Source organism: Sparus aurata, chromosome 6 (assembly GCF_900880675.1).
Source record: "Sparus aurata chromosome 6, fSpaAur1.1, whole genome shotgun sequence".
NCBI lineage: Eukaryota > Metazoa > Chordata > Actinopteri > Spariformes > Sparidae > Sparus > Sparus aurata.
Genome location: NC_044192.1, coordinates 18,240,810 through 18,262,604, shown reverse-complemented (window position 1 = coordinate 18,262,604; position 21,795 = coordinate 18,240,810). Strand labels below are relative to the sequence as shown.

The 21,795-nt window shown below is 42.8% G+C and overlaps 1 protein-coding gene across 6 annotated transcripts in view; it reads right to left on the bottom strand.

Moving 5' to 3' along the window:
• Positions 1 to 21,795, bottom strand: part of tex264b (testis expressed 264, ER-phagy receptor b) — a 40,364-nt gene that overhangs the window by 6,321 nt on the left and 12,248 nt on the right. Inside the window, exons 3-4 of one of the 6 annotated variants that reach the window (XM_030418780.1) lie at positions 14,580 to 14,648; positions 349 to 486 (exon numbers count right to left, since the gene is read on the bottom strand). In XM_030418780.1, the coding sequence (XP_030274640.1) occupies positions 14,595 to 14,648 (54 nt within the window). In that variant the 3' untranslated portion in view covers positions 349 to 486; positions 14,580 to 14,594. Of the gene's footprint in view, positions 1 to 341; positions 487 to 4,336; positions 4,365 to 6,160; positions 6,203 to 8,405; positions 8,425 to 14,326; positions 14,649 to 21,795 lie in introns of those variants that run through there. The other 5 variants (XM_030418782.1, XM_030418783.1, XM_030418781.1 and 2 more) reach the window with 5 other exon arrangements.

Below are 21,795 nucleotides of genomic sequence, written 5' to 3'. Positions count from 1 at the left end.
TAGGAAATGTTTATAACTCAAGCTTCCTCAACAAAAGTACTACTATGAGCAACCAAATCTGTAGGATTATGTGTAACCTTGGTGTTTGAACGGCACTCAAACAAAGACGGACCCACTTTATTTTACTGTCATCATATTACAGGTATTATCTTACATATCAACAAACTGACATTTGTTTCCTGCTCATGTACATTTGAATCAGGCTTCCATTTGAGCAGTGGTTGCATGAAGTCTAAGCTTGACTTGCAAACTTCATGTAATAATGATTATGTAGGGATGTAAATAACATCCAATTTCCAGCACTACAACAAGCAAGCCCGTACAGAATGTAATTCACATACCTCAGATATCCGTGCCACTGTGAAACACTTCTTGCAACACTTCAGGCACACACAACCGTAGGTGCTGATTCATGGGGGCCATGATGTGGATCAGATCGTCAGTGTAGATCTCAATGATTGGATATGCAGGGGTTGTTGTGTTTTCCTACAAGAGATAAGTGAGAAAAATATCAAAAGACAACAAATATATGGTGATGGAATGTAACTGAGTACATTTAATCAAGTCCTGCACTTAGGTACACCTTTAAGGTACTTGTATATAACTTGAGTATTTCCATTTTCTACTACTTTATGCTTCCACTCCACTATATTTTGGAGGAAAAATATTGCAAATTTTACTCTACACTTTCTACTTCGTTATTCATTTACCTGATAACTTAAGCAACTGGTTAATTTGCATTTATTAAATTGTGCATCAGGGCAAAACTAATGCATGTAGTGAATCAATTTATGTTGGCAGTCAAATATAAAAACACAGATTCTGATCAATGTTAAATATGATCCAGTAGTCGTCCAGGCCCAGAATGGGTTGACCCATAGTATACAGTACACTTTCTTTTACTCAGTGTTATATATAAGTACCAAAAAGTAAGTACCAAAAAAACATACATGAGTAAAAGTAAAAAATATTGTGTCAAAATATAACTTTGATGAAAGTAAAAATCACCCATATGAACATTACTGGAGCATAAGTCTTTTAAAGGGATATTCCGGTGTAAGTTTAGTCCATGGTCTAACATACCGTGAAACTGTGTTAGACTCCCTCTCGAGAGATAAAGTTTGCAGACCGCTAGCTAACGTAGTTTTAGCATCCTCAGAAACGACCGCACGGACAACAATACATTGCAGTAGAGTCCCACAGTAATGATCATCATTGAGCTGCGGAGCACTCGGTAATCGACTCACAGGGCTTCCCCCACAACGAGCCTGCAGCTGGAGTGGTGAGTTTTGTTTATCTTTTCCGACAAATCCGGCAACGATATCAAATGTTTGATGCCTCGAAATATGTGCTGGGACCCCATTTGTAATGTTGCTGAAGTTTGGTGCTGTTCTGAGCATTATTTGTGGCTTTTTGATGGTGGTTTTATATTTGGACCCATTTACTGCAATGTATTGTTGTCATGCAGTCGTTTCTGAGGATGCTAAAACTACGTTAGCTCGCGGTCTGCAAACTTTATCTCTCGAGGGGGGGGGTCCTAATCGGTGTCACGGTGTGTTAGAACATGGGCTGTCTAAATATGTTTTTCATTGGTTACTTCTATTATGTTTTTTATCCATTCAAGTGAACAACCCGATCCTCCCCTTCTACTATCATTCACACAAGTTCTGCAGAGGGAGACTCTCTCCAGTGATACAACCCTGCTGTAAATGCACCAATTGTGATGCGACCTCTCTAATGTAATGTATGCTGTGGTTTTGTGCAAACTTATAAGTGCACTTGGCTGTTGCAATGAAAAGCAAACATACATAGAGTATGTTTATAATGTACCGTAGGTCAACTGATTGTTGGTCTGGCCAATTATGAGATCCAATATTTAGACAAAGTTTCTGATTATCAGAGTTAGTCCACCTGTGCTTCTTTAAAACCCATGTCCAACACATCAATTCATTCTAAAAATGTGCTACCTTGGCTCAGATAAAGTAGCATAACATTGACTTTTATACTTTCTAAATTTATTTCAAAGTACATATTCACATTTATCAGACACTTTTGTCAAAAGCAACTTACAGTAATTCACACATACAATCATACACTGATGGTGGTGGCTGCCATGCAAGGTGCCGACCAGCCCATCAGGAGCAGTATCAGTATCAGTATTCAGTATCTCTTGCCCAAAGACACTTCAACATGCAGACCAGGGAAATCGAACCAGCGACCTTTTGATAACAAGAGGCTCTACCCCGAGCCACAGCCACCCACAGGTCACTGACACCCCACATATGCCCCACAATTTTACTTAAGTACAGTATATGAGAAAATGTACTTGGTTACAATTCATCACTGAAAATAAAACATAACAATTAAAAGAGCTAATTTAAGTGCACAATTCGGTCAAATAAAAAGATGACCTGTAGTCACAAACTGTTAATCAAAAAGTATGTATTTAGTGCATGTTAAAAATGTCAGTGCTAATTTGCCCCTGCCGTGTAAAAATAAGTCAAAACTTATCATCCCTTGAACATTCCCTCTGTGTCTGAATGCACACAGACATGTACAAGCAACGAACAGAGGAAACATCCCAGCAGGACACACAAGCACTGACACGCTGATAATCCCACAAGTCTGCAGCCAGTCAACAACAAGTGAAAATAACATGTGGGAACCTCGCTGCTCCACCCCTGAGCCGGCATGAACCTCTTCCTCCCATCTTCACACCCCTCATGCAAAATATCTCAGACCCCTACAGTCTGTCTTTATGAATGTTCAGCCTCCACACTTCACGCTGTTCTTCCGTTACTTGCCTCGCTCCCTTAAACGATGGGAAGTCTCACATGACAGGGACCAATCCACTTCTCCCGGCTCATTAACCTTTTACACACAATGTTTTGCTATTCCGCTCATGCACAGCCAATGTCTGTTACTTTTACCCTTTTGGCGCATGCTAAATGTCGAGCAATGCTTGAAAAAATAAAAGACACTGCAGCTACGGTGCCGCATCTAAATATGTCCAGTTCTTTCAAATGATTTGCTTTATTGGCTAAAATGTATGTCAGCTTTCATTACTGCTTGACCATCTTGCTGTTGCAACTATGAATAAACTAGATGTTGATCGTTACCTGATGTGATATTGTACTTTAGACTTATCCACCGGCAGCGTTATATTCTTTAAAGGGCGAAGAAGTCAGAGTGAGTCGTGACACAGGACGGCATTTATCGAAGTTTAAAAATCCTCAGTTAAAATTAAAAGCATGGCATTATGGTAATGAAGATTTCAGTATTCACCACTTGCACTCTTTCACAGACCTATAACTATATAACCTAAAGCACTTTAGACCATAAATCTTTTCTTAAGCTTTGGCAAATTCATGACATTTCTCTGAGAGTTGAGACTATTGTTAAGATTATCATCGTTTCTTGACAGATCCTGGGAGGGCGTGAGTCCCCGTGCCCCTTGCTGACGTTCAAGTTTCGAGGCAAAGTGGAAGCGGTGACAGGCAGGTTGCCGTTAAGTGGTGCAACAGGAACGTCTGATAATCAGGCTCGTGGGCTGAACTGACACATGTTTGATAGAATCTTTATAAGAGACAGCTGACTTCTTTCCAAACTCTCATCTCCTTCACCATCTGTCTCTGAGCCCAATTATGACAGCAGTGACGCTTCCTCTCGCTGCCGTCTGCTGGAGCAACGTTGTCAGTTTCAGTGATTTCAGAAACATCAATTATTGGTGCATCTCTCCTTCAGAAACATCTGTGTATCCTCATTGGCTTGTAGCTTGAGTCAGACATTGATCGGTTCATATTGCATATTGATGTGCACGTATCCATGCAGATACATACACACACACACACACACACACACACACACACACACAATCACATTTTATTTTGCAGTTCAGACTTTAAATGAAGGATTAAAGATTAAATTAATGAATAGCGCAGACGTAGCCTACATAGCAGCTGTTAATATTTCACTGGTAAATTCTGTTTTGTCAGAATAATCCTAGTTTAAATTTATCGAGTACAATGGATTTAAAAATGATATTTGATTTGGCTCGTCGGAGCTGAAAGCTACACAACAAAAGGATCAGAGAGAGGATCACGAATTCAGAACTGCAGACAAGATGTACAAAATAAGAGTGGACTCAACAGCCTAATGGTACACTTTAAAGATCCTAGCACAAAAGCATTATGCACTCAGGGTGGGCTTGTTAAAAGCACTGCATTTACCCCTGGAGGACAATAATAAACTGGCTAACTAAAAATGAATATAAAGTAGCTTACAGAGAGAGGGGCCACTCATTCCTCTTCTGGACAGCTTCTTTCCTTGTTTCACTTCATTCATAGAAATCCTTGAGAGAAATCCTACAGCTCATTATGGGATGAAGAAAGTAGACATCTGTTTGCTTCACATTCTATAAAACATTGGTGAAGTTCGGCTATGATGATCCAGGAGGCCAAGAGGCCCAGTTTTATCCCCACATTCAACAAAAACAACTTTGGATTTCCTCCGCAGTGTTTACATGTTTCCTGACCTATAGGTTCAATGCCTTTGGGACATTATTATTTACAATGTGGAGAATGGAAATATCAGGAGGAAATTGTGTTTAACATGGAAATTAGAGCAAAACCAGCTTCTGCAATAAAGCCCCCAGACGGCAATTATGTGAAGGTGCAGCTTTCAAGCTGGCTCAAGAGTTTTTAGGTGAAACACAAATTCTGGCTTTCTCTTCATAAACAACTGTTCTGTGGTGCTGCTCTAAACTGCTCTTAACTATCAGGTTTTTTCTTAAAGTTGAATCTGCATCTGTGCACCTGCCTTCATAACTGATTATTTCCTTATTCTACGTGACTAAACTCTGAACATCTACTTAAAATGAACCCCACTTCAAATTAATTCCTTGTAAAAGAAACACAAGCCAGAAGCTGCATTAGCACATTCAAGTGTAACATGTTCTTTTTCGAGTATTAAACTCTTCAGCAGAAGTCGAAGGGGCGAGTACTTCTGACTGTTTCAGACAAACAAGGATCTCCAAACAAGTGAGTGAAAAAAAAGGAATGCAAAAGGGTAATTCATTCTAAAAGGATTAATATTCTGGGAGACGGTTTGCTCTCCCTGGTGTCCTCTCTAAACAGAACAGTTTTCAATGCTCGAGGGTTATACGTTTTTCAGAAAGTTAATATCAAGGGCACTCTAGACTTAAATTGCGATTTGATTAAAAATGTTCAGCAACTACAACTGAATGCCAAAAACTCACTGATGTTAATTTTTGTTTATTCAATTTACATGTAAAGTAGTTGATACACATTTAACTCACACTAAGGCCTGAATGTGACCCTGGTATCACACCTCAGCTGCGCGAAGAGGCGGATGAAACAGTATGTGCGAGCCCAGCAGCAGGGCAGGACACGACCGCTGTGGTCGAAGGACGATGCAGCAAAGCCAGAAGCAACACAAGCGGGGCCTGAACCTGATACACCAACCCAGACACCCGGTTCTTACTCGTACATTACATGCATTTGTGTGTGTGTTTAAAGCTGTTTAGAGCTGAAACAATTACCTCATTCCTCAAATTAGAAGATTCATCAGAACATTAAATGGCATCTTTTTTGATAAGCAATCGTCAAAACATTCTGGAGATACGGCTTCTTAATCACAAGGATTTGCTGCCTTTCCTTATCTTATATGAAAGCAGGCAGAACATCCATTGGTTCAGGACTTTCGTAAAACTGTAAATAATCATGATTTTCCACAGATTTCTGATTCTTTATCGACCAAACAATTAATTGATTAACCAAGAAAAGAACATGCAGATTTGCAGTGCCCTACAGCATTTTTGGTTCAGACTGCTTATGAATGGTTTAATGACCCCTTAACATTGTTACTTACTGGTGTCTTCGCATTACAACGGTATACAAGCTGATAAAATTCTTGCCACATAGACATAATCTTACAAACTTAACCTGTTATTAAGTAATTACTATTACTAAGTAGTTATTAGTAATAAGAAGTACAATTTACCCAACTGTATTAAAGACTTTTACAGGCCCTTGATTGAAACTTTTTCGGGCGCCCTCGAGGACACCTTTATTACTTGCGCACCCACACATGAAGCCTATTACTCACAGTGACTGCCAGGTGAGTAAAACAACAATCTTACCTCATGAGCCTCCCTCTAAGGTGAGGTCAGCTTCTCCGTGTCCTACAAACAGAAGACCCGGGACAGAGGGCAGGCAAATAATTAGACCAGCGGTTGAATCTCGGAGACAAACTGTGCACGGTAGGCCTTGTAATTGGGTAGTGGGTTGTGGATAGTGTATTTATTGATTTTTCTTTGATTTTCTTCATACTCCTCTCCCGCAGCATCAGGCCACCGGGAGCCCAGGAGAGCACTTGAGGCACAGGCCAGAGTAACAGGCTCGTAGTGAGGTCATTTTATTTCTTCACGTCCTCCGCTGCACACGACTGGCAATATTTTTGGACAGAAAGAAATCTCCCTGGTTTGAAAACATTATTACAGGGCAGCATTAATAAAGCAATGGACGTGGGAAATTACAAGTACCAACAAAACATGATCTCACCTTACTTTGATTAAATTGCTTCAACATTTGAAAAAAAAAGGGGCAAAACTGGATGTATCCAGCTCTGAGGTTGGTATCTATCTATTTATTTATTGAATTATGAATGCTGTGTTGGCAACTATAATACAAGTTTGACAGCATTTTGAGGGTTAGCATTATGTTGAAAAGCAGTCAACAGCTGTTCTGTGAAACGACTATATTGACATTGCTTAGTGATGACAGCGATGGTCAGGAATAACAAAAGTTTGTCATTCGAAGTAGGCTACAGCCACAAAGCATCTGTTACTGGATCTAAATGAGGTGAACATGTGTATTTATGCTTGTAACACATGCAGAAAGTGGGCAACACAAACTCTAAACTATATTATCAGTGTGGCTGCTAGGGAACAGATGCTTTACTTCTGAAATGTTTGTGTTACACAGAGCTTTAACTTAATATCCGGGAGATGATGTCAGTGAATTCAAGGGATACACAGATGTTGCTCATCCCGGGTGAATGTGCCAAACAAAACTCATATGAAGAGGAGTAATTTCGAAATCACGTGAGGTTCCATGATCCCGTGCAAACAGGACTTCAGATGCAGGAGATAACGTCTCTAAAAATCTAAAACTGGAAATCAAACCCCAATTCTTGACATTATGACCGGCTGCAACAATTATGTAAGACCAGACTGCAGGTCCTCATGGCTGAACAGATGTCAACATGTGCGTCGTGTTTTTGGTGAGGATGGCTGAGCATGAGCAACGGCAAATGGATACAATCCTATCAGGATCTAGTTTAGGCGAAAAGGGACTTAGAAATGAGCCAAACTGTATTCAAGTTGTGTTTAACCAAAATAAATATGGATTATTACAAAAACACTGTTTCAAAAGCAGCAAACACACAGTGAGAAAAACACAAATCGTGTACATGACTAAAAGATTTTGATGCATCGATTTTGTTTAATAATCTAATCGCGGGGGTCTGAATCCGAATTGAATCAAACTGCGAGTCCCCTGGAGATCAGTCGCCACCGCTGCATTCCAAATTAAGTCCACATGGAGAACAGCAGTAACCCTTCCTCATTTGTTCTCACAAGCCTCTACAGGAGTAGATGCTGCGCTTCACAAGCTCTTCAGGCACACAGCAGACAAAGCTGTTTCATGGGGAACCATTGGAGGCTCAATTAATGGGTTTAACTCCAGGGAAGCTTAATTATTGAACTAACGCACATGTCGCAGTTAAATAAACCTTGTTATTATAGTGCTATGTTATACAGAAACAGTGTAAAGGGAATACATCAACAACCTATGACTACGAATGAATTAAACTAGGATTCAGTGTGGGAGATTACCAAAGACATGCACGCGTGTTCGTACACACAGCCAGGCTTTTGTTTTAAGGTTACCGGGGAAAATCTGTTGAAGTGCGACGTAGATAAATCTCTCTGGTTATCATGCCCGGTGAAAATAAATCCTGTCAAACACAATTTTAATTGCGTTAAAGGTTTAGTGACTGTGGAAGAAAGATAGTTAATTGTTGAGTCTTATTCTCGGGTCATCAAATCCTCCTCACAAACTGCTTTTAAGATGAATAAACACAAAGAATATTGACCAGAATTTCTCCCAATGAAATCTTCCAAACACATGTGGCATTGCAAAATGTGTTCTCACGGAAAACCCTGACACACAGCCCTTTAATCACCTCGCAAGCACTTTCTCATACTGGCTGTGTATTTGTAGCCACTATGCAGTCAGTCCTGAGGGAACCGATGAAGGATAATCTGTACATGAAGAGGAGGATGTGCTGGTGTCCTCTCTTTCCAGGTTCCTCGCCCGGGGAAGCAACATCTGCACGGTTCCCCTGTGCAAATACATCACATGTGCCCCTGGATAAATAAATTAAACTGTACTGAGTATTTTTAGAGCTATAAAAGAACTCTAACCCCCCCCCCCCCCCCCCCAAAAAAAAACAACACAACTATACACTAAGAGTTACTTTTTCCTAGAAAGTCACCAGTTCATCATGTAACACAACACATTATGATTCATTCTACAATGAACGCATTTATTTTATTAAAAGGTTCACTGCTGACATGTCAAATTGTGGGCCAGATATTTACTGGCACGCTATAACCAAAGTTCTTTTGATTTCTAACTCGAAAAACTGAACGGCAGTTTGATTAAAGATTTTAAATGATTTGGAATTAGCTTTACATGACCTCTTTGTGTGGTAACCTTGGAAACAGCTTGTCAGTGCCAAAAAGGAATAAACAAATCACAAAGAAACATTGCTCCTCTTTGAACCGGCACCTTATCGTGGTGGAGGGGTTTGAGCACCCGAATGATCCTAGGAGCTATGTTGTCCGGGGCTTAATGCCCCTGGTAGGGTCTCCCAAGGCAAACAGGTCCTAGGTGATGGGTCAGACTAAGATCGGTTCACTCGCCCCTGATGACAACAAGAATACCAAGGACGTGCACGTCGCCCGGATCGGCGTCACCGGGGCCCCACCCTGGAGCCAGGCCTGGGGTTGGGGCTCGCAGGCGAGCGCCTGGTGGCCGGGTCTCTGCCCACGGGACCCGGCCGGGCGCAGCCCGAACGAGCAACGTGGGCCCGCCCTCCCATGGGCTCACCACTGGCGGGAGGGTTCAGAAGGGGCCGGTGCAGAGGGATATGGGTGGCGGTCGTGGGCGGGGGCCCCGGCGGCCCAATCCCCGGCTGGTGACACTAGCCATGGGGACATGGAATGTCACCTCACTGGGGGGGAAAGAGCCTGAGCTGGTGCGGGAGGTTGAGCGGTACCGGCTAGAAATAGTCGGGCTCACCTCCACGCACAGCCTGGGCTCTGGAACCCAACTCCTTGAGAGAGGCTGGACTCTCTTCTACTCTGGAGTTGCCCGCGGCGAGAGGCGGCGAGCTGGTGTGGGCTTGCTTATAGCCCCCCAGCTCAGCCGCCATGTGTTGGAGTTCTCCCCGGTGAACGAGAGGGTCGTTTCCCTGCGCCTTCGGGTCGGGGATAGGACTCTCACCGTTGTCTCGGCTTATGGGCCGAACAGCGGTGCAGAGTACCCGGCCTTCTTGGAGTCCCTGGGAGGGGTACTGGAGAGTGCTCCAACCGGGGACTCCGTCGTTCTCCTGGGGGACTTCAACGCCCACGTGGGCGATGACAGTGTTACCTGGAGGGGTGTGATTGGGAGGAACGGCCTCCCCGATCTGAACCCGAGTGGTGTTTTGTTACTGGACTTCTGTGCTAGTCACAGTTTGTCCATAACAAACACCATGTTCAAGCATAAGGGTGTCCATATGTGCACGTGGCACCAGGACACCCTAGGCCGGAGATCAATGATCGACTTTGTGGTCGTGTCATCTGACCTCCGGCCGTATGTCTTGGACACTCGGGTGAAGAGAGGGGCTGAGCTGTCAACTGATCACCACCTGGTGGTGAGTTGGATCCGCTGGCGGGGGAGGAAGCTGGACAGACCTGGCAGACCCAAACGTATCGTGAGGGTCTGCTGGGAACGTCTGGCAGAACCCTCTGCCAGGGAGATCTTTAACTCCCACCTCCGGGAGAGCTTTGACCAGATCCCGAGGGAGGCTGGGGACATTGAGTCCGAATGGACCATGTTCTCCACCTCCATTGTTGACGCGGCTGTCCGGAGCTGTGGCCGTAAGGTCTCCGGTGCCTGTCGCGGCGGCAATCCCCGAACCCGGTGGTGGACCCCGGAAGTACGGGTTGCTGTCAAGCTGAAGAAGGAGTCCTACCGGGCCTGGCTGGCCCGGGGGACTCCTGAGGCAGCTGACGGGTACCGGCAGGCCAAGCGTGCGGCAGCACAGGCAGTCTCGGAAGCAAAAACTCGGGTCTGGGAAGAGTTCGGGGAGGCCATGGAGGAGGACTACCGGTCGGCCTCGAAGAAATTCTGGCAAACCATCCGGCGCCTCAGGAGGGGGAAGCAGTCCTCCACTAACACTGTTTACAGTGGAGGTGGGGAGCTGTTGACCTCGACTGGGGACATCGTCGGGCGGTGGAAGGAATACTTCGAGGATCTCCTCAATCCCACTGACACGCCTTCCATAGAGGAAGCAGAGGCTGGGGACTCAGAGGTTGACCCATCCATCACCCAAGCCGAAGTCACTGAGGTAGTCCGTAAGCTCCTCAGTGGCAAAGCACCGGGGGTGGATGAGATCCGCCCTGAGTACCTCAAGTCTCTGGATGTTGTGGGGCTGTCTTGGCTGACACGTCTCTGCAGCATCGCGTGGCAGTCGGGGACAGTGCCTCTGGACTGGCAGACCGGGGTGGTGGTCCCCCTATTTAAAAAGGGGGACCGGAGGGTGTGTTCCAACTATCGGGGGATCACACTCCTCAGCCTCCCCGGGAAAGTCTATTCCAGAATTCGGCCGATAGTCGAACCTCGGATCCAGGAGGAACAATGTGGTTTTCGTCCTGGCCGTGGAACACTGGACCAGCTCTATACCCTCCGCAGGGTGCTCGAGGGTTCATGGGAGTTTGCCCAACCAGTCCACATGTGTTTTGTGGACTTGAAGAAGGCATTCGACCGTGTCCCTCGTGGCATACTGTGGGGGGTGCTCCGGGAGTACGGGGTCGGGGGCCCTCTGTTAAGGGCCGTACGGTCCCTGTACTGCCGGTCCCTGTGGAGGAGTTTAAGTATCTTGGGGTCTTGTTCACGAGTGAGGGAAGGATGGAGCGTGAGATTGACAGACGGATCGGTGCAGCGGCCGCAGTAATGCGGTCTTTGTATCGGTCCGTCGTGGTGAAGAGAGAGCTGAGCCGAAAGGCGAAGCTCTCGATTTACCAGTCAATCTACGTTCCTACCCTCACCTATGGCCATGAACTTTCGGTCATGACCGAAAGAATAAGATCCCGGATACAAGCGGCCGAAATGAGTTTCCTCCGCAGGGTGGCAGGGCGCTCCCTTAGAGATAGGGTGAAGAGCTCTGTCACCCGGGAGGAGCTGAGAGTAGAGCCGCTGCTCCTCCACATCGAGAGGAGCCAGCTGAGGTGGCTCGGGCATCTGTTTCGGATGCCCCCGGGACGCCTCCCTCGGGAGGTGTTCCTGGCATGTCCCTCCGGGAGGAGACCCCGAGGAAGACCCAGGACACGCTGGTGTGACTATGTCGCCCAGCTGGCCTGGGAACGCCTTGGGGTCCTCCCGGAAGAGCTGGAGGCAGTATCCGGGGAGAGGGAAGTCTGGGTGTCCCTGCTCAGGCAGCTGCCCCCGCGACCCGGCCCCGGATAAGCGGATGAAAATGGATGGATGGATGGACAAAGAAACATTGTTCAAGAGTGCTGATTGTCTTTATAATTCTAATCAACTAAATAAATTCACATAAGGAAATCAGACTTGTGAAGGCCACAGTGATTTGAAAAGATAAACAAGTAATCTGGGTCTGCTAATTGGAATTTGTTTAGTGATTGCAGTTAAGGTACGGTTAGGGTTAAAGAGAAATAAAGATTGAGGATTTGTATTATCATATTTAGACAAAATAAACCAGATACAGGCTTGAAACGTAGGCGTGCAGGGCCAGTGTACGATTTCTAATAAGTAGGATTATCATAAGCTATCATACATGTAAATATGGCTTTTGTTTTCAAGTACAAGAGAACATTATTCAAACATTTTCAGTATTCTTTTGCGAAAATGAAAAGCATTTTTCCCCAATCCTGTTTTCCTCTGACGAATTACATTTCTAAGGGATACACAGGGTGTCTTGTTGTGCTGTAAGTGTACACGTTCCTAATCTGTTTTTACTGCAATTTCCCTCACAAGCAGCAATTCAGTGAAAGACAAAAGAAGAGTAAATTTCTCTTCAGTGGGGAGCTGGCAGTGTTGGTGTTGAAGACACCACACCAAGAGAGCTCTCCGCCTCAAAGCAGAGATGTTTTACCAGCACAAAGAGGCACTCTGGGACGATATTGCAAATATGCTGAATACATCTGGGCACCAGAGGCCTGTTTTCAGCTGAACTGGAGAGGCAGCATAACCAAAGTCAAGCCTGACACGGGTAAAGCTTACTGTATGCACGAGCTACCGGTGGTGGTGGTTCTGTCGGCGGGGGGGCGGGAGGGGGCATTAACTCCCAACACACATAGATATATAACATCTTTTCCTTTGGGGTTCTTGATGAATCACATCATCTGGTGGATCGACGTAGGAGACGGCAACAAATGCGTCAAATATTAATCCTTAAATGAAATAACACTGAGGCCTTGATGAAGCTGTTCTCCTGAGCCCATTTCACATGCTGAATGGTACCTTCGATGTTTAGAAAACAAGGCTTGATCATCAAATCAGCAGAATTCAGAGCCTGTGCGCAATAAAGTTGTTGTGTTACAATTATATAAGACATGCAACGAACATCTATCTTCAAAATCAATTCATGTGTCAGTTATATTCAGTCATGGTTTACTCTATTAAATGTAAATTGTCATAACTTCATCATTTTATCTTGTCAGACATTTGTGTAAAAATGTTGCCATAATTAGGCTACTGCATAAATTGTTGAGGAATGGCAAAACACATGGACTATGACCTTTGACCTCTTTCTTGAGATATCGCATTCACAAGAATGGGACTGACAGGCGCAAAACGCAAACAGTTAAAATACTACCCAACACTTTCTCTCACAGAATAAAGTGTCATCTTCAACTTTCCTGTTTTGTCTGACCAACGGTCAAAAACCAAAAGATATCCAACTTACAAAGGCATGAAACAGAGAAGAGCAAAACTGCAAGTGTCCAGATAAGATTTACCTCTCCACTGCAACAGACAGGCGAGTCTGTCAAACAGAAAACACCCCACGGTCGCAGAAGATGCCCTTTTACAGATGGTGATAACACCTTCGCCGAGGCTCGACCTGGTGCGCTGCAGATACATCGGGAGGAATGAAGAGAGCTGGTGGAGGCAATGCTGCTCATGTAGAATCACAAACGTAAAAGTAATGAAGGAGGTGGTAAAGTTTCATCTCATTGGAAATTTGGTTGATGTTATTTCATACTTTCATCATTTGAGAAATATCTTTTAGGTGCCAAATATGCAAATGAAATTAATACATGTTTTATAATGAAATGTTGCAAGAACATACTCAAAACTTATGGTGACGAGGATTTGACCGTGTCTAAAAGAGGCAAAGTTCAGACTGACTGACTCCTACATCAAAGAGAAATAGTCAACCTAGATAAATCGAAGACAGTGAAAATTTGATGGAGAAAAGTGAAGAACTGCTGCCCACAGGGAGATAGAAGAGAAAAACAGATTCTTTTTCTCCCTGAGAAAAACAGCCAACAAATGATCAGTCCGAGTCCTGAGATGGAAACAAACAACAACATCTGCCTCGGCAATAGCCCCTTGTCTCCTGAGGAGACTGAACACCACTGTCAGAAGTCAAGAGGACAGCTGACGGAACAAAGTGGCAGTTAAGCACTCTGAACCATTGTACTGGATTTAAATAAACTGCAAACAGCCCTGTTTTACGACAGATTCACTACAATTTACCACATTTCCTGGTGTGCAAGAGAAGCAGTAACTCTTAACCCACCAGTCAAGCTATTTTCTATTCAACCATCAGTTTAACAAAACATCGCACAAATAGACACAGCAGTGAAACACAAGAAGCCTCAAGCCTAAACCAATATTTGCAACTGGTAACCAGTGAACACAGTGGGACAAGCTACATTTACAGAAGGAGCCACATTTACATTATAACAATCATTATTAATATTAAATTGAAGAATGACAATACAGGAAAATCTCCTGAAAAGAGCTCTGTTGAAGACAAGCAAGTCTAGTATCAGATATAGTATGTCTTAACAAGATGATGTCAGTGTCTGATTTGTCTACATTGTTTTATCAGGACACCCTTAAGTATATATGTCATACATTATCAAATCAAAAATGCATGTCTTTAAAGCCCATGTTTTATAACTGTCTGTTTGCATATGTTCCCTTTAACAGTTACAATGCTGATTATTTTGTATTATATAACTTTCCCATTTGTTTTACGTTTTCTTGTTCTTTTCAAAAGGCTGTCTGTGTTGCTGCTGTAGGTTGTTTCACTTGACTTCTGGAGATCTGCAACACAAGCAAAAGTAGCAAGTTTACTGTTTATGAGACAGCCTTTGCATATTACTCATATTCCTCAATGTTATTCCTTTCAGGTAACTGCACTGTGTCATCTGCCAGATAACGGTGAAAAAGGCCTGAAGCTTTCTTCATACACAGACTGCAGAGGAGACAAAAAGGTTCCAATATTAACAACTTTGAGTATGCAGCACAGCACAGCGGTAGTTTTAGGATCGGACCTTGTGATGAAAATGCACCTTGCAAAATTGATTTTCAATTTTCATGTCAAAATCTAACATTAGAGAACATAAAAAATTATGCCAGATAATATTGATGTTATTATTACTATCATCATTGTGCTTATGGGTGCCGAGACAAGATTTATCACGAATGATTACCGAACAAGTTTTACTGTCCATGCCTGTTAAGCTGAACGCACACATATGTCCTTTAAATTCAGGATTCCTCTAACCCTAACTAACCCTGGTACTGACTCTGCAACGAGTGCTAATTGAAATACAAGAGTAGCCGATAGAACTGCTGCTGTTTCCAGCCCAGCTGTCGTTTCAGGGTCATTCTGGTCATATTTGCTAATGCATGTTTGAATTTCGATTGCAGTCCGCACGCTCCCATGAATATGAAGAGGACATATGCAGCATATTTCTCTTGTGTAATACTTCAGAGGAAGAAAAATGTAGCAAACAGAACTGAGAAATAGCATCCATCAAAGCTTGAGTATTCAATCAAGCTTTCAGAATTGAACCAAGAGATATTTTGGAGCTAAACGCTGCAGGGACCATCCCGGCTTTGGCTGCAGCGAAGTAAAATGACTTCAAAGGTAATATTTACTTGATGGTTGATAATGACAGCAGTCTTTCAATGTCTGCGAGGCACAGAGACTGTCTCTCTCTCTTACAGATAACATGACCATAAGACCATGCCTTCTATCTTATCCCCGAGGGCATTGTAGTTTCTCTGAGCGTAGAGAAAAACAGAAATTGGAAAATGGAATTAAACCATTGCCAAAACTTTCACTTCCCCAGTGTTATTAAAACTGCACTGACTAAACTTGCACTCTTATAAAAACTGGATTCACAATGCTCATTTAAAAGAAATGATGGTGAATGTCTTTTCAATTCTACACAGTCTTCTTTCTTGGCTAAAAATAGCACCTACACAGTACAACTCGACCACCGACAGCTAAGTCTGGGCCACCTGAACGCATCAATCTGTGTACAACCTCAACATCACACACAGGCCTCTCAGACAGCATGGCAAATAGACGTTATGTTGGACAGATGTAGCATGTAGAGTGTTGCTAATTGGGAAGGTGTTGCAAAGATGTCAACCTAATGCTAATGTCTCTGAAACACCTTCCCAATTAGCAAACACTCTACATGCAACATCTTTCCAACATAACTTCTATTTGTCACAGCAATGGCTGAAAGACCTGTGTGTGCTATCTGGGAAGAAACACAACTTTAGACTTCCAATTGGTGTGCATACAGGTAATTGACCACTGCTTCCAATTAACTTTTGTGGAGAGCAGGACTATTGTCAGGTGACCTTTATCATCATTCATAGTCAGGCTGTCACAAATCCTTGTGTGACAAAATAAACATGTAACAGTTGCAGTTGGTTTGATTTAGGGACAAGACTGCTTGGTCATGTTTGAAAAAGATGACATTTCGAGACTAAAAATGAGAATGAGTCAACGTTGACTGTTGGTTTCACACAGGAATCGAACATCGATGACAGTCCTGTTATTTTTTGACCCATTCACTGACCACCCTACAAGCACCTTTCTCACTCTTTAGATTTAGTCACCAGACATATTTTATGCATAATAATTGGACTCATCTGTTTTCCACACAACAGTGGCACATCACCTGCACACAAAATTGGACTGTGTTGATCCAAAGTTGTGTAATTTGTATAAAGATTTAAGCAGCTGAACTTGATGCTGTACACTTGAAGCAAATCAGGAGGTTTCACACAGACTCTGAAAAAACCTTTTACACATAATGTGTTAGTGCTTGCCAAGAAGCGTAAACAGACTTGATGTGCAAAATCGATGGACTCCAACCCAAACTGAAACAGTGACCTTTGGGTCAAGATTGTCATTTGCTTTGCTGACTGTGTGTCAGCTCTTTTTTTAGGTTCCTCTATTAAATGACCTAGATGTGCCGGGTCAAGGAGTGCTGCAAAGCCAACCCTACCACTCAGTGGCATAACAGATCGTGTAATTCACGGGAGAGCACATTTGACATCTGACCGCTTCCTGAAGCCTGTGTACTAATGACAGTAATCTGTAAAATTATGGAGGATAACACTCCATCAGAGGCACATGACCCTCCTCTCCCTGGCATTTTACTTTCCCTCCATATCTTTGCCTTTACTTCTCTAACCAGATCCACTGAACCCCTCATATCACTGCTGCACGTCTCCTCTTTGTTTTGCTTTGTTAACTTGTTTTCTTGAATGTCAAAACAGCAGATCAACAATCGCATTTCCTCAATAGTACTACAGTCTTTTCAGACATTTTCCAAGAGTCTTATTGCTTCACACAGAGGAGAGTATGATTGAACATAGTATCTCTACAGCCCCTTTAAAGTCTACATTTCATTTCAAAGCCCTGAGGGGAAGGAAAGCAGTTCAAAGGGGTTGAGGACATAATGACTGACAGTCGTCGCTGCCAGTACGAACAATCCAGGTGTCACTCAAGCAACAACAGTCTTTACACAGACTTATTCAGCCCTGACAAATGAACACAGACTGTTTGAAAGTCACTGAGCTGAATAAAGCAGTTAAGTCCTAAGCTTCTTCTTTTTTTTTTTTTTTAATCTTTTCCATTTTCTTTAGTCAGCTCACTGAGGTCCCAAACCTCTTCACCTTGGTTAGGTGCCCCCACCCTGTTGTCGGACTCATACTTGAATGGTTCAAAATTGCCTCTTGGATTGCTTTTCAGAAAATCCCTCAAGAGGACACAGGAGCAAATTCATTTAATTTGCATGTCTATCTCAACAAAGGACTCAACCAAATTGTTGAAAATATTGTAATCGGCATAAGAGAATGAGTGTGTGTGTATGTGTGTGTGTGTGTGTGTGTGTGTGTGTGTGTGTGTGTGCGTGCCTGTGCTTCTTCTCTATAGCAGAAACACATCACAGATATACAAACTGACTGGGTGTTTGGGTTTTATGAAATGCAGTATGTTGTCCTAATAGAGCACTAAGGGGCGATTTCAAAGTAGTTCCAGGTTGTTTTTGACCGCATCAGATACATTTCTTTTCTCATTCCAACCAGTTTCCCATATATTTCTAAAAGTCTGAATGTATTACTGGTGTGATTCCTGAGAGATGTTGGTTAATGGAGTCTGCAGCCAGCAGCTAATAACACATACAGTGATCATGCAGTGAGTAACCTTGACCTTCTCATTACAGAGCAATGTTCTGCTAGGGAACCGTGGGTTAAGACATTCATGTGGATATCACTTGAAACACACCCCTCCAAATATGGATTGACTTGGCTTTGACCCATCGAGGCTTGGAAGCTGGGGATGTTCTGTGGTGTCTGGCACCAGGGCGTTGGCAGTGGATCCTTTTGAGTCCTGTTGTATGCGAGTTGTCCACCTGGATTGAACTTGCTCTGGCACATCCAGTTGACGCTCGATCAGATTGGGACCAGGGGAATCAAGGCTATGGCTAATTAAGGGTTTTTTGGCGAATCCAGATTGTTTCAAGATTAATATTCATTTAAGAAAGTTTGGACAGCAAAATAACAAATGAAATGCAATTCTAATGAGATGTCTAAGGATGTGTCTCAGTCCAGACGCTCTGGCTGCAAGGATTTCAAAGTGTCTTTTCTGTTACTTGCTGCACACACACAAATCTGACATAAATGGCAACATCAAGTCCCGAGTCATAAAAATGTAGCAGAATCTACGCTGCTACTAGCAGACAACACAGAGAACAACAGTCCAGCGACAGTCACACTGAAATAAGTTGTCTGCTCTGCGACAGCATGATTTTTCCAAGAGCATAATAATGCACAATAATCCATATCTCCTGCTAAAGCAACATCATCAGCGAACGCAGAGACCGACGCCTGCGTCTTAACAACAGCAACCCATGCAAATACGTTGGTGTTGTCTGGACACATAAATCCGATCTGATCACTTACAAATAAAAGTGCAGACGCTCTTTCAGATCTGATTTGAGAAACAACTGAATGATGGAAGGAGTTCAGGTTTTAGTGAAAATTTAAATGTCTTTGAATCTGATGAACTTGCTTTGCAGAGTCGGTTTTAGTAAAATTGCTGAAAGGAATTGATACATTACTGTGGTCTGAACATTTTTGCGTTGTGGCTGGATACATTGTCCTGCTGAGGGGGGCAGTGGTGTGCATGGTCTGCAACAGGACTTGGAGGAGTGTTGCATGTCAAGTGGCATCCACATGATTGCCAGAACCCAAGGTTTCCTCACAGAACGTTGCACGGTAAAAAGATGATCAGTGTTCTTCACTTAACCTGTCAGTCCTTTATAATGTTGTGACTGACTTGTGTATGTGCGTATGTCTCATTATGAGGGAGTTAAGAGACTACAGCCACAATAGTTTACCAACAGGGCAACTCCAGTGATTATTTTTACTTGCTTTCATCTTTACTTATATGTTTGTTATGCACCAATATACCAAGGCATATATGTTAACCTGCTTGGAAGTACACCTGAAACTGATTTGACATGTTTTCAGTGTATCAGCATGACAAAATACAGGATAAACAAGTTAGCAAAACTGAATTATAGACAATCACAGACTAATAACATCAAAGACGACAGCCTACATCTTTTAAGCATTGACTCGATCCTCACATCCTAAGCGATTGATAAGATGGCCACTGGCGCCCAACATTTTGCCCCATATCTAAAAATAAATCCCCTTCTTACATTGTAATCACACCCCTCTGCCTGATCTTGATTCAGAGCGACAGTGCAACACAAGATAAAGTTTAAATCAGATCAATCATATGTAGATGTGACATTTAACACCAACAGTAGATTCCCAGCTGCAGGAGGATGAAAGTCATGTTTGAACATTTGACGGGCACACTCCACAGCCTCCTGTGGGAAGAATCCGCTCGCAGGGTCGTGATGCAACATATTTGATAAAAGAAGGCCACTCATTTTGTAAATTAATACTATAAATTGGTGAAAAAATAATAATAATAACATATCTGAGATATTGCATTAGCTACATTATCATTCTAAATCTTTCTCGGCTTTAGAAGAAACAACACCTGCTAATTCAATATCCGAGGCCTGTATTAAAAATGTAAGTGTTCACTCTCATTTTTATTGTATCAAGATTAAAAATATTATTCCTATTCATTTTTATTTGCACAATTTTAATTCCAAGCAGTGCCTGTTGTTTGTGATTACTAGACATCAGAAAAGGGGATTAGGGAGAATAACTGGGATATTTTATCAGGTGTGAACAATTTAAACAAACAAAAATGACTGATAGTGAAAGAATAAAACACAAAAACACAAAGAAATGAGCCTTCAGCAGTTACACAGAAACAGACATGATAACCTAGTTTGTATCTCGCTATTAACCAAAGTACAAAATCTTGTGACATTAATCGGACTGATTTTTAAGGAATGATGACATTTTGGATATGTCAGACTTCACTTATCATTTGGTGATGATAATGCTTGGTGTCTTACAAATGAGGAACTACAATTAGAACAATAACGACTGGCAGATTTTTGACCTATGTGACAAAATTGGGCCTGCTGAAAATAGCTGTCATAGCTATCATCAGTAGCAAACAGGGTTACGTTTCTCGTCAGAGATTTATAACGTTATCAGAAATAATTGTTTATGATGAAATGTTCAGACATGAATTCCATGTTTTAAGCATGTTGTGCTGTGTATGCAATTATTTGGGATCTTTTTTTTTTGGATCTCAATTTATGCCGGTATGCAATTTATTCGTAAAAAAATGACTTCAGTGAGTTCAATTGACAAAGAAAATAGCCAGTGAAAGAAAAATGCCACAGCAGGTGGCAACAGAAAGTTTTTTGACTGAATGTAAATGAGATGGACATGTACAGGTTGGACATTTTCAAAAGTTCCTGTCAGACAGAAGCTTTATACATTGACGGTTTGCTAATAAATGGTCTGACCATGTGGTCAGCCACATGGCTTGATCCCTGCACCTCATTAGTGTCATGAATTACAACTGAAAGAGACAAAAGAAATATGTACAACTTCTGAATACTTGAATACAAGTCAAACAGCTCTTTGTGAAAAGCATCCGCAGGGACTTGTAGTTTAATTTCAGTTTCTCTTCTAAATGCATCCTACCCCTACCAATGGGAATACATTGTGTTCAAGTGCTCTCTCTTTTTGATAGGAACATTCAAAAAGTTATAAACCACCACAATAACCAGGCAGCATATGACACTGCCTGCATTGCTTTGTCCAGCGTACAAACGCCACAACCTTTTCTGACCTTTCTGAATGTACGTCACTGTTAGCTAAAAGTCTGCATGTTTAACAGGCCCTGCGGACTAGCATCTGTGCACTGCTTTGCATCACTCTTATGTAGAAGACACTAATAAGCATTGAGATAGGCAGCACCTTATGCCGCAAAAACAAGGCTTCATTTTGCATCATGCTGAGGAAGACTTTATGATCACTTAACCATGTGTTTCAGTTGCTAAAAAAAGGCAATTTCTGAGGAACAAAGAAAAACATGCTTTATATTCAGCCCAGAACCTCTGTGCTGGCAAGAAACTTCAGTGCCCTCAAGCGAACAAATGTTCCATCGTCTGTCTTTCACAAACCTTTAGATCTCTGTGAATGTCAGCAATATTATCCTCACTCCCAAGTCCCCAATCCAGTCTGAAGGCCTGGCCACCGCACTCCAATCGAATCTCAAGATGCCAAGGTGTCTGTGATGTAGCCCACCACCAAAACGCCAAGGCACTGAAGAAAAACACTGGGGCCGATCGATGGTCTGACTAGGCAAATATCAAGGCTGACCATGGGGCAGCGACACAAAGTGTCTGACAGACAGAAATCATTCTGCCATGACAAGCCAGGCACGCTAAATGCTGATGAGCTTGTTTGAAAAGGTCTCACCACTTGGGAT